The 25,903-nt window shown below is 42.5% G+C and overlaps 1 protein-coding gene across 6 annotated transcripts in view; it reads left to right on the plus strand.

Moving 5' to 3' along the window:
• Positions 1-25,903, plus strand: part of WWTR1 (WW domain containing transcription regulator 1) — a 155,576-nt gene that overhangs the window by 70,447 nt on the left and 59,226 nt on the right. For all 6 annotated transcript variants that reach the window (XM_036447929.1, XM_045584094.1, XM_036447928.1 and 3 more), the window contains exon 3: positions 21,509-21,645. In XM_036447929.1, the coding sequence (XP_036303822.1) occupies positions 21,509-21,645 (137 nt within the window). The remainder of the gene's footprint in view (positions 1-21,508; positions 21,646-25,903) is intronic.

Consider the following 25,903-nt stretch of genomic DNA (forward strand, 5'->3'; position numbering starts at 1 on the left):
GAGAACATATTTGAAGTGACCTTGCCCATAACTGTATCTCCTTACAGACAATGTGGCTGAGCACACAGGCTTTTGTAGAAGTAGAGAAGTAAATTTTAGGGTGAAGTGCCACATGAGACCCATCCACGCAGTAATGTGATGCACACATTAAGAAGTGTCTCCCTTAATTGCCTTATGGTACCTTAGTATTGGTCCTTAGGCCCTCACCTTAGTGCACACTTTCGTTTTCATCTTTTTGTTAAAATAGTTGTTGCTGGGTCCTGGCCCATGTTGTTCAGTGGTTAGAGCATCAACCCATGCACCAAAGGTTCATGGGTTTGATTCCTGATCCAGGGCACATACCTGGGTTGCAAGTTTGATCTCGGGCCCCAGTTGTCCATGTGCTGGAGACAACCAATTGATGTTTCACACATTGATGTTTCTCTCTCTCTCTCTCTCTCTCTCTCTCTCTCTCTCTCTCTCTCTCTCCCCCTCCCCTCTCCCTCCCTTCCTCCCTCCCTCCCTTCTTTCCCTCTTTCCCTCCCTCCCTCTCTCTCTCTTTTTCTCTCTCTCTCCCCCCGCCCCTCTCTCCACCTCCTCTTTTATCCCTCCCTTCCTCCTGTTCCTTCCCTCCCTCCCTTCCTTCCTCCTACTCTCTCAAAATCAATGAAAAAAATATCCTCTGGGGAGAATTTGAAAAGAAAAAAAAAGTTTTCAGGTTATGGGAAATTTTCAAACTAAAGCTCAACTTAGCTTCCTTTTTGTAAGACCATGCTTGCAAGAATGTAATGTGCAAGGAATTTTTTGGAGCAAACTAATAAAATACAGGTAGTTAATTAGATAGTCATATAAAGTCAAGTTTCTGTCTTTTTTCTCTTGATTTTATTTCATTGCAACAATAATCTCTACCCTTTTTTGTCATTTGGCAACATATGATAACCAGTGTTTGTACATTTCTATTTCAGAAGGTCTCACAAACATGTGCCTCTGTTAGTGTTAAATGTGAGGTGTTAAAAAGAAGGGAGAAGGTAATAGTAGTAAAATTGGAATTATCTCTGATACTTCTTCCCTCACCCCATTGCAGTAAAATTAGATAGGAAAGATGTTGAAAAGTTAGTTATTATAGACATCTAGAGGCCTGGTGCACGAAATAATGCACTTTGGCGGGGGGTGTCCCTCAGCCTGGCCTGCGTCCTCTTGCAGTCCAGGAGCTCTTAGGGCTCAGGAAGTGGGCCTAAGCGGTCAGTTGGACATCCTTAGTGCTGCTGTGCAGGCGGGAGAGGTTCCAGCCACTGCTGCTATGCTCACCAGCCGTGAGCCCAGCTTCTGGCTCACTGACCACCAAGGGGCAGCTTCTTTGTTGAGTGTCTGCCCCCTGGTGGTCAGTGCACATCATAGCGACTGGTTGGTCTGCAGTTTGGTCAATTTGCATATTAGCCTTTTATTATAAAAGCTAGTAAGCTAACATGTTATTGTATGAACAGGTTTGTTTTATAGAATGACAATCCTATTTATATATTTTTCCTAGTAATCAACATTAATACAAACTAAAGACAACCTAGCTGAAACTGTTATTGTTAGAGACTGATTCCTGGAGGAACATGCTTTCCAGAAGGCAGGGCCTTCAACATTACAGCCTAGTTCCGGTGTGGCTTTCTAGCCACACCCATGCTGGCAAATCCCCAAGTCCATCTCCCGAGTCCTTTTACCGCTTCTTTTTAAGTCAGAGCAGAGCATTGGCTTCTGCATTTCTATTTTTTAAAATTTATTTATTTAAAATATTTCTTAATTGATTTTAGAGAGGAAAGAGAGGGAGAGAAAAATAGCAACATCAATGATGAGAGAGAATCACGGATCAGCAGCCTCCTGCATGCCCCACACTGGGGATGGAGCTCACAACCTGGACATGTGGTCTGACCGGGAATCAAACTGTGACCTCCTGGTTCATAGGTCGATACTCAACCCTGAGCCACGCCAGCTGGTCGGCTTTTGCATTTTTAAAAGCAGTAGTGTGTTTTTCCCTTTCCTTTCTCCCTGACAACAACTACAAGATCACATGGAACTAATTAGTTTTACTGTCATGAGACTCCCTTTTCTTGACAGGATGGGCCTGATCAAACCAGGCAGTGAAAAGGTTCAACTTTGTAGGCAAGTTTACACTACGTAACTCAGGGCTTTGGGAGGGACGAGGCAGGATGGTAGTGTGTTACTGAAGCAGGAGGCAGGGAATCTGTCTGTGGGGCCCTTTGCTCCCAAGGACGGAACCTGTAGGAGATGTTGTTCTAGACAAAGTTTGGCTATCAGCAGCACCCGCTGTCCATACCCTCTTTTCCTTCTTTCCTGATGGCCCATGCTATTTGCATCAGCTTCCTTGGGTTCATGGGAAAAGCCCCAGAGCAGTAAGCTCCTTAAGGTGTTTGTTAGGTCATTCCACTCATCCCAACTTAATTTCTGGATCTTAAAAATGGAGATTAATAAAGAGGAGAATCCAAGATGGCTGCTCGGGTAGGCACCTAGCCGCAGCCGCATGCAACAATTTCAATAAAATACAACTAAAATATAAAATGGGCATTACCCAGAACTACAGGAAAGTCGAATGACTGGAAATTCTACAACAAGAAGCAAGGAGAAAACCAGGAGGAAGAGCGGAGGAGCTGTAAGAGCCTAAGGTACGGAGACACGCGGTGCACGCGGAGAGGACGGAGCTGGAGAGGAGGGAGACTGAGTGCCTGGCTGGCGTTCCCTAGCGGGAAGGAGATTAAAGCTCTGACTATGCTGGGCCCAGCTCCAACCGCTCAGAACCCCAGTTTTAGGCCAGACCCCAGGGACGCAGGCTCATCCAGAGGGAGCTGGGTTGTAAGGAAAGCGGCGAAAGGAGGTCCAGGAGGCACACACATTTCAGGCAGAGAAGGGACGGTTGGCTGTGCCGCTGGATTGCCCTGGCGGGAAGGAGATAGGGGCTCCAGACTGCTCTGAACGCCACCTCCAACTCCACTTCCAACTGAACTGAACCCCAGTTTCGGGCCCATTGGGGGAGAGACTAGACTGGTAACAGGCGATTGCGGGCACCTTTCTCTCAGAGGCTCTTGCAATGAGTACTGAAGGACTCTGAGTCTCAGGAGTCGCATAGGGCGGGGCTGACAGAAGCCAAAGCTGTCGGCTCCACCCTGAAACCCCGCCCCATCAGGAAAGCTGCCTGCGAAAATGCCTAAACCAAATAGATCACAAAAGAAAGAAATAGAGGACAAAAAGCGACTGGATATAGAGTTCAAAACCACACTTATAAGGTTTTTCAAGAGTTTCCTAGAAAAGGCCGATAAAATAAATGAGACCTATGAGGATATGAAAAGGGATCAACAAGAAATAAAGAATAAATTGTCTGAAATAAAAAATATTATACAGAGTCCTAAAAACAGAATAGAAGATCGCAAGAATCAAGTCAAAGATTTGGAACATAAAGAGCCAGAAGACACTCCTCCACAGAAGCTAGAAGGCAAGAGAATTCAGAAAATTGAAGATGATGTAAGAAACCTCTGGGACAACTTCAAACGATCCAACATCAGAATTATGGGGGTCCCAGAAGATGAGAGAGAGCAAGATATCGAAAACATACTGAAAGAAATAGTGACAGAAAACTTCCCCCACCTGGTGAAAGAATTGGACTTACAATTCCAGGAAGCACACAGAACTCCAAACAAAAGGAATCCAAAGAGGACCACACCAAGACAAATCATAATTAAGATTCCAAGAGCAAAAGCCAATGAGAGAATATTAAAAGCAGCAAGAGCTAAGCAGGTAGTTACCTATAAAGGAGCACCTATATGATTGTCAGCTGATTTCTTAACAGAAACCATGCAGGCCAGACGGGAATGGCAAGAAATATTCAAGGTGATGAATAGTAAGAACCTACAACCAAAGATAATCTATCCAGCAAAGCTATCACTCAGAATCGAAGGTCAGATAAAGAGCTTCACTAATAAAAAAAAGCTAAAGGAGTTCATCACCACCAAACCAGAATTATATGAATTGCTGAAGGGGGTTCTTTTGGAAGAGAAAGTAAATAAAGATAAAAATTATGAACAACAAATACATAACTATCAACAAGTGAATCTAAAAAAAAAGGAAATTAAAAAAAAATCTGGTGAACAATATTAACTGTTGAATATAATGGAATCAGAGGTATGGAAGGGGAGTGAACTGATGATTCTTGTGGATAAGGGGAGAGGGGGATGTGGGAAGAGACTGAACATAAACTGTGCACCTATGGATGAGGACAATGGGGGGTGGGGAAAGGGCAGAGGGTGGGGTGGGAAGGGGGGGGAAGGAACATTTGTAATAATATTAACAATAAAAATTTATTTAAGAAAAAAAAGGAAAATTTAATTTGAAAAAAAAAAGGAGATTAATAAACTTCATGTGAGGATCAAGTTAGAATAAATTTTGAAGCTATAAAACACTATGTAAGTGTGAGCTGTTATACATTATCACTATAATTATTGTGATTATCATGAAGTATGAATAAACAAATTATTAGCATGATTCTAATTATTAATGAACATTAATATCAATTCATTTACTCATTCAACAAACATTTACTGAGTGTCTATGCCAGGGTGGTGTGCTTTTAGGGCTCATGGTGGGTGGTATCTGGTAGAGAGAAGCTCTGTTCTGTTTGTTGAATGAATTGATACTGTTTTCACATGCTTTAGAGGATGTTGTAGCTTCCTAGATAAGTTCTTTGATTACTTTATAGATAAAGATATATATGATATTCATAAAGTTCATTTTACACTGAGAAGCAAAATTATTTGCTAAAGGAATCCCATTATATTTATTCATTTTCTCATTCATTCTTTTTCTTAATTTATTCCATGAGTTCTGAATATCAGGTTTTCTATACTCAATCCACAGTTGGAACCACAGAGAAGTTCAAAGCTTATTTAAAGTCTCCTTCAATTCAATACCATTTAAAAGAGGCTTTCAGAAAGGAAAAACTGAAAGCATCCTGTGAAGAAAATACTATTTCCTCTGACAATTCTTATGATCTTGCCCTGCTTCATTCCTTGCATAGATTTCTTCTCCAAGTCAATGGGAATTGCGTGAAGGGTCTGAGGTCATGATGTGCCTCCGAGTGGGATGAAAAAGGAGCCTTGTGGCTGGTCATCAGACTCCATTTAAACCATTATTAGAAAAGAATATATAATTAACATGGGGGTTAACAATAAAAAATACAGCTGCAAGGGTAGGTAAAAAAAGAAAAACATTGCGGGGGGGGAGGGGGGGAAGGGGGCGGGAGGGGTATCAGGCAAGAAGAAAATAAACACAATTACATGAGGTATGCATTCTCTTTTGTGAGAACAATCAAAAGATAGTTTCATCCTAATCTTTCTAGATACAATAAGTGCCTGTCCCTTCTGGATTAGGCAGATGACAGCAATAACAGCACTGCAGCTGGGCGTCTCCAAGACCGACAGGTGCTGGATATAAGATGCCCATCTGCCTTGTGAAGTGCAGACAGTGCTGAGAATGATGGGCCCCACTTGATCTGCCCGGGGAGGGGCTGTTCCCCTTTGTTGATGCCTTGTTCAGAGGCTGTCCATGGCTCAAACAGCTGCAAAGTCAGCCATAAAATATTGCTTACTTACAGACTTTCCCTTCATCTGCTTTATCCCTTCCTTCTACTGCTCTCTTCCCGCCTTTTTTGTGCTCTTCCCTGGTTCAGAGCACCTCTAAGCTAAGCACTTATAGAGGCATTACCATGGCGCCATTTCCAGCTCACTGTTTCAGAGACTGACAAGGTTTTCAACCCTACACTCTAGCTGTGGAATTATTCTCAGAGGCTGTAATTATCAGCTACAGGTTCAAATGTGGAATGCAACATTATTTTTTAAGCAGGAAGTGAGTTCACTTGGGGGGGAGGATAGCTTTCTCATTCTCTCTTTTTTTCCTGATTGAAAAAAATGAATGCTTATTGTACAAAATAAAGTACAAAGCAATATAAAGATGTGAATACCACATTCTCTTCATTTATATGTTATGTATATTAACCAAAGTGGGATTGTGTTCACTTAGCAATAGATTATGAACATTTTTCTATTTTCACAGGCTGTTTGTGATTAACCGGGGTGTGAAATGAGATTGTTTGTTATCTCTAACATTAAAGAAATCTGAAATAAGACAGTCAAGGGCTGGCTTGATAGGTCTTTATGCACATACCCTTTAAAAAAATTGTTGCTCTTATTAAGAGGGCTGCTGTAACTCTAGCTATCATGCCCACATTGCAAGCAGGAGGAAAGAAGATGGATGGAAAAAAGAAAAGTCTTCTGTTTATTCTGTTTATTGTTGCGGATTGAGTATGGCCACACCTAGCACCTAGCAGAAGGGCCAGTAGATTCTTAGAAGCAGCCTGGCATCTCTGCCGGATCTATCTAATTACACTCTTAGTATAGTTTGATGGAAGTGGAATTGGTGGATCAAAGCTTTTTCAAAACATTTTGTTTCTTACATGTCAGAAAACTATTCTCCAGAAAGATGGTGGTACCAAATTAAGTTTAGTTAAGACCCTTCATAAGGCTGTGAATTCTTTCTTCTTCTTCTTCTTTTTTTTTTTTTTTTTTAATACATTTTATTGATTTTTTGCAGAGAGAAAGGGAGAGGGATAGAGAGTTAGAAATATCAATGAGAGAGAAACATTGATCAGCTGCCTCCTGCACACACCCCACTGGGGATGTGTTCGCAACCAAGGTGCATGCCCCTGACCAGAATTGAACCTGAGACCCTTCAGTCCAAAGATTGACACTATCCACTGAGCCAAACCGGCTAGGGTGGCTGTGGATTCTTTTGTGAGCATTTTCTGGGCATTTTTAAAGCTATTTCCCTGAAGCTGTGTATTCTTTTGTTTAAATCACACTCTGCAGAGGGTAATGTGGGGAGTTTTGATATATTTATAATTTTTTCTTCAAAGTCTTTGTCTATACAAGTAAAGCATTCATTCCAGAAATTGGAAGGTCATTGGCCTGAGAACTTAAATGTTATTTATATGTATTTTCTTTACTTGTTAAAAAACATGTGGAGGTTGAATTAATCAACTAACCAAACTAATGTGGCTCTCTTCCAGTTTGAAAAATCTCCATGCCGGTTAAGTAAAAGGTGTAGGGAAAAGCTGTTCTGCACAAGTCAATGCTGAGACCTGTTGGATCCTGCCTCAGTGGGTGGCCCTCAGGAGTTCCATTCACACTGGGCTCTGCTGCCCATGTTCCTCCTCTCGGTGGGGCCTGTTTCTCTTCCAGTGAAATGATTTTAAGGGTCACCATTATTGCTGAATTTTTATGGTTTCTGTTTTGACATCACTCATTTCTTGATTTAGTTATTCAGATTGATTATCTTGGCTCTTTTTCTTCAAATTTCTTTATCTTGCATATGTTACAGAGTAATATTCAATTATCTTTAGAGTCAGAAAAGTAACCTGCCTAAATACTGTATTTTTCCATGTATAAGATGCTTTCCCCCCACTAAAATTGTTAAACTGAAAATCAAGGAGTAGGAGTGTCTCATACACGCAAGTCAGCCAAGTCAACCGAGGAGGGGCCACGTGGCTGCCTAGCTGCCCATACCTTGTCAAACAGGCTTCCTTCAATCACGAGCCTTATTGTTACTGATGCCAGCTGATGCTGTAATTGGAGGTGGAGGTGGAGAGTGCGAAGATGCAACAGGCACATGCAACAGGGACTGGAGTGTTCTGAGCCCATAAATATGTCAAAAAATAAAAAGATAAATACTGGTAAGCCATTGTCTTGGCAAAATTCAAACCGAATGTAATCAAGCTGTGCAAAAGAGCATGGAAATAGAGCTGCAGAGAGACAATTTGGACCTCTTCCCACTGAGTGTATGATCAAACAGTGGAGAAAACAGGAGGAACAACTCCTTAAGAGGCCAAAAAAAGAAGACATCCTTAAGAGAAAAACCAGCAAAATGCTTAAAATATTGATTTCTTAACTTTGGGTTGGAAAAATGGGGGGCGCCGAGACTCCCGGGTTTGGCTCAGTGGATAGAGCGTTGGCTTGGGGACTGAAGGGCCTGTAGACTTAAAGGTCCCAGATTTGATTCCAGTCAAGGGATGTACCTTGGTTGCGGGCACAACCCTAGTAGGGGATGTGCAAGAGGCAATTGATCAATAATTCTCTCTCATCGATGTTTCTAACTCTCTATCCTTCACCCTTCCTCTCTGTAAAAAATCAATAAAATATATTTTAAAAAATTGAAACATACATATTTATGCTCTTTGTTAAGTAAAAAATTTAAAGCAATAGTATATTTTTTAATTCAGCCTGTGAGTACAAAGCTCTCTGGAGTTGACAAAAATATGCATTGTATATAAATTTACTACTTTTAGGCTAAATTTTGTTTTTCTGTTTGTTGTGTCACAGAAACCTCAAATTTAATCAGGTTGCATTTATGTAACCTGATCTTTACCCCTATATTTTGGGGTTTAACTTGTAAATGATTAAAAGACTAAATTAGCCTAAAACTTCTTGAACATTTCTGTTACATAACTATAGGAAGCTTTTACATAACCTCTTCTAAGTATTCAGTCCTACCATGTTTTCCAGTCAAGGTGAAATCTTTTTTACTTTATTTTATTATATAAAATATTTTTTTATTGATTTCAGAGAGGAAGAGAGAGAAAGATAGAAACATCAGTGATGAGAGAGATCATTGATCAACTGCCTCCTGCAGTCTCCCTACTGGGGATCGAGTTCACAATGTGGGCATGTGGCCTTAACACGAATCAAACCCGGGGCCCTTTAGTCCTCAGGCTGATGCTCTATCCATTGAGCCAAACTGGCTAGAGCTACTCTTTTTATGTTAAATTCGAGACTGAAATCTTAGGCTGGCATAGGAAGCTCATCACACTCACTTCCAATAGGACTGAACAGGCTCTGGAGGAATCTCAGCTTTGGCCTTTTCTCATGCGCTGTTGAGTTATTATTAGAAAAAAAAGAAGGTGGGAGAGCCGCTTGAGGCTGGTGGTTAGCTAGCTCTTTTGTGCTTTGGGAATGTCTTATGTCTCTAGATCAATTATTATCTAGTCATTCTGACTATGTGAAGTTAAGTGTATCTCTAGTTTTTGTAGCAAGTTGGTATCTACCATTATTTTCCTTCATTTTGGGAGATTCATTGTACCATGGGTGTTTGCATTTAAATTCCTCAACTATTTAAACAGTTGTGATAGACTTTTATAATGAAAAGGAAGGGCATGAATATTTATAGTGTCATGTATGTCTGATACTTTTGTTGTTTGATGAAATATTCAAAATAATAATATTACTTACCTAGTTAATAGCAGATGTAAAATTCAAAATCACTGTACACTCTGTCTAATTTGGGTGGTACTTTCAACCAAAGATGCCAATATGTAAAGACAGGCTGTGGGCTGGGTTTAAAACAGGAAACATAGGCAGTGTTGCCTAGTGATTACCTTCAAGGTCCCTAGCACTCCCTCCCCTACCTAACTCGATCCCTTTTAATGCCTCAGTTCTTGTCTTCAAATCTCTAAAACATTTAGAGTAGCTCAGTGGCTTCAAAACAAACTCCTTTTAAAAACTGAATGTGAAATTAAAAGCTGTTTCCCAGATGTCAGACATAGCTGATATGGGGAGTGTATCTAACACGCAGCTATCGAGGTAGAATGTCAGGCTCTGGACACTTATTATAACAATAAAAATAGGGTATGGGCCTTGTTATTGCATTGTTACTACTCCCCACCAGTTTGATTGCCAGCTTGGAGGGCCCACGCTAGGTCATCTTCCATTACACCCAGTCTGGAGCAGAGGACACCACAGGCACGTAAGCCGTATGCCTCTTTCCATGGCATGAATTAGAGACTGCACACCTTGCAAATCCCAGCATTGTGCTTGGGAACAGTATCATTTCACTGGAGCTTGGCTGTAGAAACAGTACCATGCCGCAACACTGGAAAGAATTGGCTATGATTACCGAAAATCAATATAATGTACAGAAAGCCTAGTAGACTGAACATTATGGGACTTATAAATGATTTTCAATGGTAATTTTCACCACTTCCATATTTGCCTAAACTGACCTTGAAACTGAATTCCCACGGATGATACAGCTCCCCATAAAGACTTGTCAAATGAATAAATGGACGAATGTTTTTCACTTCATGCTGATAATTCTAGAATTCACCATTCATAAAGAGCATAATCTCTTCTCCACTTTCCTAATTTTCATCTCACGTTTTTGTTTGGGAAAAGAAAGTGAGAAAATATGTATCAAGTACATAATTTATTCTGGATATCTTTAAATAATAAAACAGCCGAAACCGGTTTGGCTCAATGGATAGAGCGTCGGCCTGTGGACTCAAGAGTCCCGGGTTTGATTCTGGTCAAGGGCATGTACCTGGGTTGCTGGCACATCTCCAGTGAGGAGTGTGTAGGAGGCAGCTGATCGATGTTTCTCTCTCATTGATGTTTCTAACTCTATCCCTCTCCCTTCTCTCTGTAAAAAAATCAATAAAATGTATTTAAAAATCAATCAATAAATAATAAAACAGTGACACAAACTGTTATGTTGTTCGGTTTGAACACAACAAACTTAGCGTGATTTGTAAATATTTTAATAGCATTTTTTTATCCTGACACGAGAACAGAAAAAAAAAATGTTGTGTCCATTGTAAAATCTCAGCACAGCTTTGATAGACTTCTTTGATAGACCTCTTTGGCCTGAGGCAAACAAGCAAATGAAAACACAGGCCTTCACATTTTCTTCTTGCTTTATCAGGGGATAGAAAAAAATTAGGTAAAGGGAGAGTATAGCCAAATTTGCAGAGGCAGTGCCAGGAGTCAGGGTTGCCTACATTGGGTGACATTGGGGACCTCACCGGAACGACAGGGCTCCCTAACACTGTGGCTCCACTCATAAGGGATCCGTGAGTCACACCTCAGCTGTGCTGATGAGTCACTGGCTTCCCAAAGTGGTTTTCTCCAGTAGTGTGGCACATTCATAGTGTCCCCTTCTTTCCTAACCCAGGGACAAAATGCTGGTAAATAGGCCTCACCGGAACTGTGGCTATTTCAGTCTCAAGCGACTCACACCCAGCTAAGGGGTGGACAGCAGATTGGCTTGACTCAGCTCTGAGCTGACCGGCAGCCTCAATGGTGAGTCTGCAGAAAAGCCCGTGGTGCTGCGTGGAAAGCTTCCAGCAGACAGAGCCGCACAGCTGGCCAGACCCGCACAGCTGGCTCAGTGGAAGTGTGCACAGAACTTTCACGCTGCCGCAGCCACTGCTGATAATTTAAATAAGTGGAGGCTTCTTGGCATGGCTGTGATGGAAGTTGAGGATTAGAGCCTGGTAGTTAAAAATACAGTCCCTGCCATTCATTCTAAATTCCAGAGAATTCTGAAATTTTTTGAATTGGCAAATGAATGGTAGAGACCGGAAGCATGCACCAAAATAATACTTCTGGTTTTGTATTCTCTTTTATTAGAGGAGCCTAAAAAAATCCCCTCTTTATAGGTGAGTTATTATTTCTGTGTCATAGATTGCAGCAGTGTTTGATGAGCTACTTAACTAAAAATCTGACCAGAACCTTTTAACTATAAATCCTGTGGTTTTCTAAGAAGGATGAGCTCTTATATCCAACATGCTTCGGTTATGTGAGAGTCACCTGTATTATATGGTATGGGAGAGTTAGTTTTTATAGTTTTGGGACTTAATTTGTGACTGATATGTTTGCTAATGGATGTGTCAGCCTTGTCCATTCACAGCCTGATTTTTTACTTCTCTGTAGCTTTTATTTTAATGTATTGGACTAGTAAGAGACAGTGTTGTTTTTAAGATTTGGGTAGAACAGAGGAAGAATTGTAGTGATCATGTTATGAAAGCTGCTTTGGGGCAAAGAACCATCGTTGGGGTGACAATAGGAAGGATGATAACATGGGAGGGAGAGATGACTTTAGAAATAAAATGGAACATTAGCTCTTCAGCTAGGTGAAGAGCCAGCACCTTACTTCCGATCATCAATGTATCCAAGTTCAAAAGCAGACTCCCCAGTTTTCAACTAAGCTGATAGTGTTAAGCAGAGAACAATTTAGTGGATGGTCACTCATGAGGTGGGGTTGTACGTATGGGCTGTGAGTTATCCTGGTGATGGGGTGCCGCTGTGACCAGCTCGCCCCATGTTATGGTTTTAGATGACACAGAGAAACTCTGGAGAAAGATTGTGCATCCAGGCCTGGGAGAATTAGTCACTGTATATGCCAGCTGTCTTTGTTCTTATGGTTAAGACCTACCTCGTGTCCTGTGGAAGAGCTAAGTACTGAAATAGGAGTTTTTAAGGGCAAAATAGGCACGTTTAGGGAACTTTAAAATTTAAGGGGGTCCATGGAAAAAGCACAGGCTATGGAGCTGCAAAAAGTTACTTTTCCATAAGACAAGGGAGTTGGGAGAGGTAGAAGTTGCATTTTCATAAGACAAGGGAGCTGGAAGTAGCAAAAGATACACATTTACAAAATAAAGGGAAGAAAGCCCCTCATTCAAAGAAGGAGAATTAGGAAAGCAATAAGGAAGGAGGGCCTCACTTGTCCCGGTAAGGTTTGACTTTTGAGTTTAGGAGTTACTGTAGTGACCAAATCAAAGCAGGATAGTGGCCAATCAGAAGGGCTATTGAGGCAGCCTTTATAAACTGAGAAGAAGGGACTGGGTGGGGCCTCTTTCCTTTCCCCATGTGGGAGTCTGCTTGCTCTTCAGTAAATTTCCACCTTTGCTATGCCATCTTCTGTTCGTGGTTTCATTCTTCAACTCTAAAGGACAAAGAGCCTGGGGAAGCCATCCTGCCAGGGGATCACCACATGTTCCAGCCCACAAATCCCGTATCAGTACCACTGGCAAAAAAGACCCAAAAGACAAAAGGTGCCACTCAAAGAAATGTAAGATATGAGTAAGATATGATGTGTCTTTCCTCGCTCTTGACACTTTAAATAAGAACACACTGCTAGCATGTTTAATTTAATTGAAACATGGGCATTTATCCTTGAAATACAACAAAAAGGTAAACCAGCTTTTGCATATGTGTATTTTAATTTTAATTGAAGGAAATTTCTAAACGTTAATGTGAGTCTGGGGCAACAATTCTTGCCATCTGGTCCAGGAGTAAGCATTGGTATAGCATTTGCTGTCTGTTGACAATGGGTCAAATTTGCTTGGCCCGCCCTATCTCGGAAATGATCACTCTCGGGCAAGTGTGTTTCAGTTTTCATTTTTAACACTGATGGGTTTAATCGAACTGGTTCACAACAAGCAAGCTGCAAACCTATTCAGTTAGTAGTTTTAAAGCAAGCAATCTTCAGTTTATGATAATTGGTTATAACACTAAGGGGTTAGTGAATTGGCCTAGTAAATAAAAAAGGTTTTTAATGTCTGATTTGAAAAAATAAGACAACTTACTTATATCCTAAACCGGACTTGTGAACATTATGGGTATTGCAGCAGTATTGCTTTTCGGGTACCTGCTATGGGCAGAACACTTTGCTTTGACATATAGGGTCCTTTCTGTCATCAAAAGAGCTTATGTTCCATTGGAAGAGAAATACCAGCACCCCTAAAAAAGAAATAATGAAGGGAGAGGTTAAGAAGAAACTAGGATTGTCAGGTGATGAAGCCGAGTGGATTGTGAATTGAGTTGGAAGCGGTCTAAGTTGGTTGTATGACCCAGGCTGCCTTTAACTTCCCATCCCATTGGCTGGTTCTCTAACCACCACGCTAGGTTGTGGTAGAAAATAAGAGGCAGGTTGGAGGCTGATTCAAAGTCTTGTCCTAACAGCTCTGTTGATGGTAGGAGGCCCTGAGTAATACATGACACTAATGTGATAGGTGTATACACCTATCATAAGATATTAAAGAAGCGGGGGTCGGGGGAGAGGTTGGGAAGTAAAAAGGCTTATATTTGAAGGTGAAATCTCTGCCCATAGAAATAAGCAGATTATGTTGCTAAGAATTCTAAATTCTTTCAAAATTAAGCACTTATAACCATTCCTATTTTTTTTATTGTTTGAAGTATTACATATAGTATTACATGTTTTCTTTTTTCTCCCATTGACCCCCCCCCCCCCACGCCAGCACATGTCCTCACCGCCCCCTACTGTTGTCTGTGTTCATTGGTTATGCTTATATGCATGCATACAAAATCCTTTGTTTGATTCAGGCCCCCCCCCCCCCCCCAAGTTTGACTGTTCCATGCTTCTCTATCTCTGTTTCTATTTTTGTTCATCAGTTTACATTGTTCATATAGTCCACAAATGATCATTCCTATTTTTGTACGTTTCCAACAATACAAAATGTATTACATAGGCCTCCTATTTCAGAATCTTTGTTATGTGACTTCCTTCCATGAAGTTGGTAGAGGGTAAATTCATTCAAAATACTAGGCCTTTTCCTGGGCTCTGAGAGGCCAGTGGATTCTAGTTTTACAAATAAGATTTTATCTATGCCTTTAATGGTTCTGCTGCTAGTAAGGGTTTTTTGCATTTACAAAATGCTTTTCCTTTTTATACTTACCTCGTATATCACACACAGTAGGTATACTATCCCCACTTGTTGAATAAACTTGAGCTGAGCATTGTCAGCCTTGGTGTTAGGGGCAGAAATAGAATATTGGGGGCCAGCTATAATAAGAAATATTAATCATGCTGTGTTAATTGCGATTGTTTTATTCTGAATAAAGAAGTCACATTCTACCTGGCTGGCAGTTGCACCCAGGACCTCGGGACCTCAGCACTTACCTGGAAAGGCAGCCAGCCCATCCTCCCCATTTGGAGCTGCCAATTCTCATGGAAAGATTAACAACCTTGTTGCGGAAACCAGAATCGCCAGCCCTTTGAAGACGCCAGTCCTTGCATATCACTGAGCCATTTGAAGATCCTCAGCCCTTTGTAAACTGCCCATTTGCCCCTTTTGCCTACATCCTTATGTAGTCTTTGTCCAACCCAATGTAAGCAGCTGGCTTATGGTGGGGTGTAGAGCAGATGACCTGCTGCTCTCCCCATAATGCCAGCATTACTAGAATTCATATGTGATTCAATCCTCTCTCTGCTTAATTGGCTCAAGTAGTGACAGGTAGCTTGAACCCATTGATTGTCCAGTTTCACTGGGAAGGCGGCAGCTGCCTTCCATGCTGCAAGGGAAGCCTAGAGAACTGGTCTAGAAATCTGTGGATTCCCAGAACAGACCTGTTTTACCTCCACAACAAGGAACCAGTGTGTTTATTATTTATTATAATTGTTTTTTAATTTTTATTTTTTTTTTTTTTACCTACTTTCATGGATACAGGCACTAAAACTAATAGGATGGCTTAAATGACTTAGTTAGGTGACACAAGGTCAGAGCTAGCATTAAAACTCAGTTGTGAGTGAGCCCAAGGCTGTGGTCTTTCTAGAACCCAAAGTGTCTCACAGGAGGCTGCCTGTGGATCCAAGTTACTCCTGGGGCTTGGCCCCCTTTCCCCTGAAGTAAAAAAGTACTACACACTCTAGGTGGAGGGTGGGAGGAAAGCTAGGAAGACTGGAGGCTTTTGTGATCATCTAGGTCAAGTGGTCGGCAAACCGTGGCTTGAGAGCCACATGAGTCTCTTTGGTCCCTTGAGTGTGGCTCTTCCACAAAAATACCACAGGTAGATGCGCACGTACAGTGTGATTGAAACTTCGTGGCCCATGTGCAGAAGTCGGTTTTCGGTTCTCAAAAGAAATTTCAGTCGTTGTTCTGTTGATATTTGGCTCTGCTGACTAATGAGTTTGCCAACCACTGATCTAAATTAACCATCCCCTGGAGGCTAATGGGAGGATGAGGCAGAGGGGGAATGGTGACTGGAAAGATGGTCATACCGGCCCCTCCCCTGCTGATTTCAATGAGATTTTTTTGTTTAGTTAAATCCTCACAAAAGATAATTTTCCATCGAGTTTTTGAGAAGGTGGAATGGATTGGGAGAGACACAGAGAAACAGCCGATGTGAGAAACACATTGATTGGCTGCCTCCCACACGTGCCCCAACCAGGGCCAGGGATTGAGCCTGCAATTGAGGTGTGTGCCCTTGATCAGAATTGAACCCTTCAGTCCTGGGCCCATGCTCTATCCACAGAGCCAAACCTGGTAGGGCTGATTTCAATGACATTTTAACCACAAACAGAATTTCCTTAATAAAATAAAGTTTCTGTCTTTATTGAAGAACATATTAGTAGTCCAAGAAAGAAAAATTATTTCACACAACACAGTTCCCCATTAGCTACACCGTCCAGTCAAATATCTTCCCAGAGAAGTGCCTACGTTTCTTGTCCCGGGACAGTTGCCGGTCCTGAGGGCTGAAACTCTTCTGGGCCTGCTCGGGGTTCAAGCACTTGCTCCTGATGTGGCTGGAGACCAGGATTTGTTTTGTTCTCTCTGTGACTGAAAGAAGAAATCAGCCTGGGAAGTAGTTGTCAGAGAGACTCTTAAAGGAACAGGAAAATCCCATCCCCTTGTCTTTGTTATGGGCGCCTTTCCCACCACATACCCAGGGCCTCTGTGAAACCGTGCAGGCATTTTCTTTTGTAGTCTAGGGCAGTGGTCGGCAAACTCATTAGTCAACAGAGCCAAATATCAACAGTACAATGATTGAAATTTCTTTTGAGAGCCGAAAACCGACTTCTGTGCATGGGCCACGAAGTTTCAATCGCATTGTACGTGCACTCCGGTACATGGTGTTTTGTGGAAGAGCCACACTCAAGAGGCCAAAGAGCCTTCTATACGTGGCTCGCGAGCCACCATTTGCCAACCACTGGTCTAGGGGGAAAAAACCAACAACACCTTTTTTGGGGGGTGCTGAGAGTGTCAGTTATTCTTTCTTGTAGGATCTGTACTCTTTTTTCTATATAAACAACATGGAGTCGGTAACTGATTCAATTTCCCTTTGACCACGTGAAGACAGATATGCATCATTTTCCTTTTGCCATTTTGTAACTTTATAATTATTTTTGATTTACTGGTTATGAAAACAATAGATAATCATTGTTAAAAACTTGGTAAGCTCAGAAGAGTTTAGATAAAGCACCAGTGAGCCGTTGCATATATCAGCATAAAAGTTTGCTATCTTCTTAAATGTATGTTTTTATAATAGATATTTTGACGAGAAATAGACTTTTAACGATGGCATAGGGATATTTTCTTGCAGTAGACAAGGAAGTGAAATCAGGAAAGAGGTGGGAGTAGTAGCGGAGTGGGGATTAATCTGGTTAACTGTGGGTCCTGGCAGGCAGTAAGGTTACACTGACAAATACGAGAAAGGAAATGACTCAGAACTCAGAGAGGGAGCTGAGATGAGATAGCCACATGGAAGACTGAATGGCTTATCCTACGTTTGGGACTGAGGTGAGGGACACTAAATTATTTGAACCATTGTAGAATTTAGTTTTCAGGTCAAATAATAAGCAATACATTAATGAGTACTTGTGAGTAATGCCCTTCCATTTGGCATTCAGACTAGGGGCCTCTCTGGACATCATCATGTAAGCTGAGCCTTAGGGTAGAGCTGGTGTCCTGTCCACCGGCTGTAGTGGCTGAGAATTTGAGTGGCTTGCAGAGTTGTTTCAGAGCAGTGAGAACTGCTCACTTAAGAAAGGCTCCCTCTTGTACTCAAGTCTTTGGAAAATACTATGAGTGACACTTTTAATTAACAAATCCACTGGGAACAAAACTCCTATTAAAAGCATTGGCTGAGTGTAGAGTTTGAAGAGTGGGCTGTGGAGGCTCCCACAGTCCTGGGGGAGTTCTGGCATCTGAAGCCATGGGTGCATTGTACATCTTCGGGGTCAGACCTATCTGAATGAGAGCCAGAGTGTCTGTCCCAGGGGGAGGAGGCTGGCCAGGCTCACTGGCAGTTCTTAGGCAGCTGGGCTCATCCACCACTGCTCTCCCCAGATCCTGGAGCCACAGCCCACTTGTTTTTTTATTTTTTATTTAAAAAATGTATTTTATTTTTCAGTTACAGTTTACATTGAATATTATTTTGTATTAGTTGCATGTATACAGCATAGTGGTTAGACAATAATAAACTTTACAAAGTGCCATTCCCTATCCCCCAATATTTCAAGTACCCACTTGGCACCATACATAGTTATTACAATATTGTTGACTCACAGCTCACTTGTTCAGAATGGCAGAATGGAGGGCCCGCATTTGGGAGTGTATCACTCTAGCTCCTGTATTATTTCTACTGCTGACTGGTAAGTGAGTGTGTCTGACCACAGTAGTGTCCTTAATGTCTGCTACCATTCCATGTCCATCCTATCAGGCTTTGTTTATACTGGTTCTCGAACAGCATCATTATTCATGGTATCAGAGGGTCTAAGAAAGGCTCATGATAAATGATTGCTCCCCTGTAGAAAGTATTTATGCAGGATCTGTGTACCTTGGGAAACAAGTTTTAATAGTATGGTCCTGAAGGAATAGTTAAAGAGTTTCTTAGCTCTAATTCCTTTGTTAAAGCAAGTTAGTTAACTTTGGCGTCCTCATCAATTGCTTTCTCACTCGAAAGGCCTGTTATACACCTCCTTCCCCATTCCCCCTGGGCTGGCTATGAGTTTCCACAGAACCTAAAGTTGACAAAAGTATTTTATGAAAAGCTTTAAACAGAATTTAAACATTATTAAACTGAAGGTGTAACTAAAACCATTGTTCCTTTTTCATTTTTTTATGCTTAGGTAATAGATTCTGATCTCTTTAGTTCAGTCTCTTCCCCCTCTATTTGTTTATTTTCTTAACAAGATGTTTTTGTTTTTTGTTTTTAAATCCTCACCCGAAGATATTTATATATCTATTTTAAATGACTTTAGAGAGAGAGAGGAAGGGAGGGAGGGAGAGAGGGAAACATCAGTGTGAAAAATATCTATCAGTTGCCTCCCATACATGCCCTGACTTAGAATCCAACACACAGCCTTTGTTTGGTGTAGGGGATGCCATTCCAACCAACTGAGCCACTTCATTACTCCCAAATCATCATTGATTTCTTCAAAGACTACTAATGGCTCCCATAGTACTGAAATGCAGAAGTCCCACCTTTTTTCCCAGGCGCCTCCCCCTCCCCCCAACCCTTTTTTAAAAACTCACACTCATTTAAAGTATTCTTGGGATACATCCAACTTTTCAATCAAGATAATGGATGAGTTCCCCAAGGCAATAGCCTCCAGTCTAGGATGGGGAAATCTGAAGAGGATTTAGCAGGGGCAGTGGCAGCATTTAATTGTGAGGAAACAACCTAGCGGCTAGGCCCTAGCCCATTGCTCAGTGGTAGTGGGGAGCACATGCCTGGGTTGTGGGCTCAATCCCCAGTAGGGAACATGCAGGAGGCAGCCGATCAATGCTCCCTCATCATTGATGTTTCTATCTCTCTCTCCCTCTTCCTTCCTCTTGGAAATTAATTAAAAATATATTTTAAAATAAAAATAAATGTAGCCCTAGCTGGTTTGGCTCAGTGGATAGAGCATTGGCCTGGAAACTGAAGGGTCCTGGGTTGGATTCTGGTCAAGGGCACATGCCCAGGTTGCAGGCTCGATCCCTAGCAGGAGGCAGCTGACCAATGATTCTCTCTCATCATTGATGTTTCTATAACTCTCTCCCTTTCCTTTCCTAAATCAATAAAAAAGTGAAAAATAAATGTGGAAACAAGGAACAGAAAATACCTTTTTCCCCCTGTGCATCTAGCAGGGTCAATATTGCCTGGGGGTTGGCATTGCAAACTGTGTTGGGGAGTGCAGCCAATTGTAAGGCCTAGAACAAAGGGCTGGCATTCAGTTTCTGCTATCAGTTTTCTGTCTCTGATAAATATAGAAAATCTCTGATACAGTACCTAAAAAAGGGCTGTGAATATGCTCATCTGTAAATAAAAATGTAATAAACTCTTAAAAAAAGATGGAATCGTGGAGTGGTGCGGAGTTTCTATAAGGCACCAAGGCACCCAGAATAACTTGTGACGTGGTTGGGAGCCAGTTAGGTAGAGCGGCCCGTCCATCCTTCCAAGGACATGTCAGAAACTGGGCAGAAGCTTGTTGTGCTGCTTTCTCTGGGACGGTCACAATAACAACAGCGGTAGTTGTATATAACTCAGTCTAATGTTTTCTCCCTCAGAGGCCTCTGTGCCTCAGCATCGAGGTGTCTCCTTAGTCTGGTGCCCCTGCCCTTCTGCACTTCCTAGTGCTTACTGCTGCTTTGCTCAGCCATATAGTTGTGACTGTGCACAGCAGAACATAGGCCTCTCGAGGGTTTAATGTGTCACCAAGATGGATTTCACAGGCCTTACTTTGTGTGTTTTTTTGTTTGTTTTGTTTTTTAATCAATCTTTATTGTTCATATTATTACAAAGGTTCCTCATTTCTTCCCCCCTCCACCAGGTTCCCACCCCACCCTCCACCCCCTCCCCATCCCCCATTGCCCTCATCCATAGGTGCACAGTTTATGTTCAGTCTCTTCCTCCCTCCCTTTCCCGGATAGTAAATCCCTTTTCAGATAGTAAATCAGTTACTTAGCATTTTCTCATATCAATAATACCTCCACATGCCCAATGATACACTTCACACAAAAGACATTTCCAAATAGGTCAACCAGCATCATCCAGGCCCCACCCAAGGCACTCACAGATCAACACCCCAGCGCTATACTAACTCAACACATCCAGATCTAAGCCTTCATCACTTGATTCAGCAGACCCTCAAGTTCCCGCAAAAGTTTCCAGCCATGTCTGAGAGGCAGCCGTGGGGCAGGGGCAGGCGAGGAGCGAGCTGTTTCGGGCCTGTCTGCTCCGGGACTGGCCTCTGTTGCTCTGGTTCGTTCCACAACCAGCTGCTCTGGGTCTGGTCACTGCCGCTCCTGACCTAGTTGCTCTGGACTTGGCTGCTGCTGCTCCGGGCCTGGCCACACCTGACCCGGCTGCTCTGGGCCCGGCCGCTCCGGGCCTGGCCACTCCCAGAACAGGCCTTACTTTGTAAGGATGCAGTAAGATCAGTGTTATGAGGTTGGTTTCAAAGACCTGGTCTTTGGCTGAAGACAGGTGGTGTTAATTAAGTAAGTTTGCGAGTGTGGGAGGGTTGGCAGCCTTGCTTCTGGACGGGAGCTCACACCATGGAGTCCCAGTAATTGGATAGCAATGATGTCCCCGAGGAGCTGGGAATGTAGGCTCCTTGGGCAGTGGTGAGGACTGCTGGGGTTTGTCTGTCCCCAGTAAGGCTTTACCTTTAAGAGGGGCATCTGGGACAGCTTAGTGATGGGCTTGTGTTCAGAGAGTCTCTGCAAAATCCCCAGAGTAGCCCCAGAGATGCTAGGTAAGTGACCTGACCATGGATGAAACCAAGTACAGTGTGTCAACTGCTGCTCAGCAGCAGGTCCTAAAGGAAGAAGAGCCAAAGTCATGGACTGTTGCGCTGTTATTGGTGATGGTGATAAAGATAACGATACTGAAAATTAAAAAGATAATTGTTTTCCTTCTTTTAGTCACATAGAAAAAATCACCACATGGCAAGATCCTAGGAAGGTGATGAATCAACCCTTGAATCATATGAGTCTTCACCCTGCCGCCACTTCCACACCAGTGCCCCAGAGGCCCATGGCCGTGTCCCAGCCGAATCTCGGTAAGCCATGCTTTGACTTGGAGTAGAATGCAGTGTTCCATCGTGGGGATGTGGGTTCAGAAGCAGCTCTGCTTGCTGTGGTGCCCATTTGTGCACCGAGAGAGCATTTTTTCCTGACTTTGGCTGCATTACTTGTCCACCGCCTTTGCCTTTTTTACTTGTCTTCTTTGCTACAGTTCACCCTAGGGTAGTGTTTACACTACTGGTCTGGCCTCTCCTCCAACTTCCTTTCTTGAAGTTCTTTGAAAAATCACACAGGCCTCTTGTCTTCATCCAGACTAGGGGTGTCGAACTCAGTCAGAGAAGGGGCCAAAATCTAAAATCCAGCCTAAATCGCGGGCCGAATGGTTTACTGAACAGTCATAAACTGTCATTGTGATGGAAACGCAGCGGAGTGCAGTGATGACAGCGCGGTGCGGGCCACATTGCAAGGCCTGGCGGGACGGATTTGGCCCGCGGGCCTTGTGTTTGACACATGTGATCCAGACCAAAGCAAGGAGGAGGGCACTTAGCCGCTTTCTGTGAATTTGGTCCCTGAAGACTGCCAAAGGGTACAATTCTGGTCTTGAACCCCTTCTTTTTTTTGTAGATAGGAAACTTGCTCAAAGTCACCACTTTCGGATAGCAGAGCTGGAGTTGAACCAAGGTTGGTTTGGTTTTAGAATGCATTCTATCATTATATGTCCTTCAGGTGGTTTCTCCTATACCTGCTCTGGGATAATTGACTCACTTGCCATTTCATTTAGAAAGTTTAAGTATGATTTTATATTTGAGAAGAATTTATCTTCTGCTAATTTCCTTTACTTCAGAAAACTAAAATTCTGCCCAGTAGAGATAACCAGTTGTGAATTAATATATTGTAGCAACAGAACTAATCAGCTTTTGTTGTAGTCATTCTCTCCCAAAGGCTAAAAATAAGATGGCAGTTTTAAAATTTCCTAAAAGATGGTACCATTTTCAGATAACATACCTATTTAAGAGCAAATATCTAATACTGCTTTATACACAGAACAGTTAACTTTGGAGTAAAAAGAAGTTCCTGCTGGATTGGCAGTATGGAAGTCCTTTTGCTAGACACCCTGCCCCCATACCCTGGCTTAGCCAGAGTGAGCATGAACTTAAGTAGAACCAAGTCAGCTAAAAGTAAATATACAGTCTGTTTTTGCAGGAAGTTTGGACCTACCATTTTAAAGCTTGCAGATGTAAAATATATCCAAAAAGCAAATTAATTGGGATAACTTCTGTTCTGTTACTTGTCTAAAAGGCAGATCAAGGAAAATGGTATCAATGCTTCTACCAGCAGTGGCAAGCCAAAACTTCCCGAGTCATTTATTCCCAATATATAAAAGCTCACATAGAAAGGAGATCCAAATGCAGTAAAGAAACCACATATTAGGTAAAGTTAGAGTAGTTTCAAGGTTTCTTTAATAATTTAATTTTCATTGAATATTATAAAAACCAATTATAAAGTATTAACCTTAACTTTATAATCACTATAATAGAAAAAAAAAATCTTTTATGGACCTGGTTGAAAAATTCAGCCCCCAAACTGATAGATATTTAGATATTAGTGTGTTACTAGTACATTAAATACTGCAGTTAATTTTAAAAAATTGTATAAATAGGGAGTATTGCCTATACACATGCACGCGTGCGCATACACACCTGAATTGATGATAAACTACATCTAAAGAAATTATAATCTGAATGTCTGAAATAACTTTACCTGTGGTTGAATAAAATACCTTTCCAGATTTCTAATATTTTGGGGTAATAAATTACTCATGATACACATTTCTGGGGATTGCCAATATTTGTCATTACAAAGTGTGCTGTTAGCCCATTGAGAATCACAGATGTGTCCTGGAGATGGAAATATACTGGGAAATGCAAAGTAAACACCAAAGATTGGGACAATTTAGAGTCACAATATGGTCTTAATAAATTATTTGCTCAGAACATTTTATTTCAAGCTATAGGTCTGCCTGTAGTTTATGCTTTTTGATATCAATCTTTAAATATATAAAGAATGGATTGTTTCCTTCTCTCTCTTTTAAGATTTAGAATAATAGGTCTATATCAGTGTTTTTATATATTATACTAGAGGCCTGGTGCATGAAAATTTATGCACTTGGAGCGGGGGTAGGGGCAGGGGAGGAGGAGAGAAGGGGTCCCTCAACCCAACCTGCCCCCTCTCATAGTCCAGGAGCCCCTCAGGGGCAGGAGGCGCCCCAGTGATCAGGGGAAGGCAATGCCCCCATCACATCTCTGCTGCTGCCACTGCTGGCAGCTCAAGCCTTGGCCGGCCCTGGTTACCTGAGCCTTGGGCGGCCCAGGATGGCTGGGCAGCTGGCACCTGAAGCTTGCCTGTACCTCGGGCTGGCCCTAGGCAGCTGGGCAGCTGACATCCGATGCTTGCCTGCACCTTGGGTCAGCCGAGACCTGAGGCTTGCCTGTGCTTTGGGCTGGTCCTGGGAGCTGGGGGACTGAGGGAACTGGGGACTCTGGAGGCAGGCGTGTGGAGCAGTCAGACCCGCCTGGGGATGGGCCCAGCCATGCTGCGCCTGCTGCCCCAGCGGGGCTGAGGGGACTGGGCGCCACCATCTTTTGGCTGTGGGCACCACCATATTTGAGGGTTTAACAGTCAATTAGCATATTTCCTCCTTATTGGCTGTGGGTGCTGTCATCTTTGTGAGGGCATAATGGTCAATTAGCATATTCCCTCTTTATTAGATAGGACTAGAGGTGCGTGAATTCATGCACAGGTGGGGTCCCTTATGGTGGCCTGTGGGGATTGGGCCCAAACCCCACAGCCCAACTCCGCCTGCCACTCCTGCCTGCTGCTCCCACTCATCCTGGCCCTGCTGCACCTGTAACAGGCTTGCACACAGTCAGTCCCGATCAGGAGAGGCTAGTGCTGCCACAGCAGCACTTGCCAGTCATGAGCCCTGTATCTGGCACCTAACCTGAGGAGGGGGCAGGGGAGCTGAAACATGATTGGTCGAGAGGTGGTGGGATGCCCTTGCCAGCCTGGGATACAGACCCATCCTGCTGATGTTCATGACACTTGTCTGGAGCCACCTGGCAGCTGCTTTTATGTTGTTTCTTCCTTGTGTTAGCATCTAGGGAGGGGAAGCAGCCCTGGTGCCTGAGGCTGAATTCCTAGAGGAGGATGGTGCTGTCAGCATATGTCCCTGTCCCATTCTCCAGAGATTGGACCTGCAGGACTACTGAGGGAGTGAGGAGCTGCCTCCGGACTGGTGGGCTGGCAGGACTGGGCAGGGCAGTCAGCTGAATGGCGGCGCTCCAGTTATGGGAGCACACTGACCACCAGGGGGCAGCTCCGGTGTTGAACATCAGTGCACATCATAGTGACCAGTCGACCAATTCTTTAGTTGTTCAGTCGCTTAGGCTTTTTTATATATAGATATAACCTATGCCATATATATTAGAATATAGAAACATAAGATCAAAATTTTATGTCTGTTTTACATCAACTGCATTTTTTTTTCTTTTACCTTTTGAACAGAACATATCCTCCCTCTCCCACTTCTCCTCTACCTTTTTCTCTTCCTCCTCCTTGAATCTAGAAGTTTGATCTTTTCATGGAATATAGCTGACAAAAAAGATAACAAATGACACATCCCTTCACCAGGAGGTATTTATGTGTGAAAATGATGTAGAAATATAGTTAATAATATTACCATCAGATGATAGAATTCGTACCATTCATATATATTTCTCTAGTTGTGATATAATCAGTGATTTAGATAAATAAATTTCTCAACAATTTTTTTTTCTGTAAGTTGGGTACATGAAGTTGGGGGTCAGACTGTCAGAATTTGAACTCTGCCCATTACTAGCTTGGCTGGGACAACACATCCCCATCTTTTAAAATGTTTTTGCCAAGTCTTGACCATAATGGCTCAGTTGGTTGAGCATCGTCATGTGCAGTGAAGGCTTGTGAGTTTGATTCCAGATCAGGACACATGCCTGGATTGCAGTTCTATATCCAGTATGGGGTGTGCAGGAGGCAGCCTATCAATGTTTTGTTCTCACATAAATGTTTCTCTCTCTCTCTCTCACTCTCCTCGTTTTTGAAAACAAAAATAAACAAATCAATTTTTTTTTTAAATCTTAAAAAACAAAACAAAAACTTCATCTTTTTGCCAAGAAAAGTCACATACAATTTTGCCTTTTTGGAGATAATCCTAGCAGTCATAAACCATGTGCTGGGCTCCTGTCACATGTTAATGGT

This window comes from Pipistrellus kuhlii, unplaced genomic scaffold (genome assembly GCF_014108245.1).
Source record: "Pipistrellus kuhlii isolate mPipKuh1 unplaced genomic scaffold, mPipKuh1.p scaffold_m20_p_2, whole genome shotgun sequence".
Taxonomy (NCBI): domain Eukaryota; kingdom Metazoa; phylum Chordata; class Mammalia; order Chiroptera; family Vespertilionidae; genus Pipistrellus; species Pipistrellus kuhlii.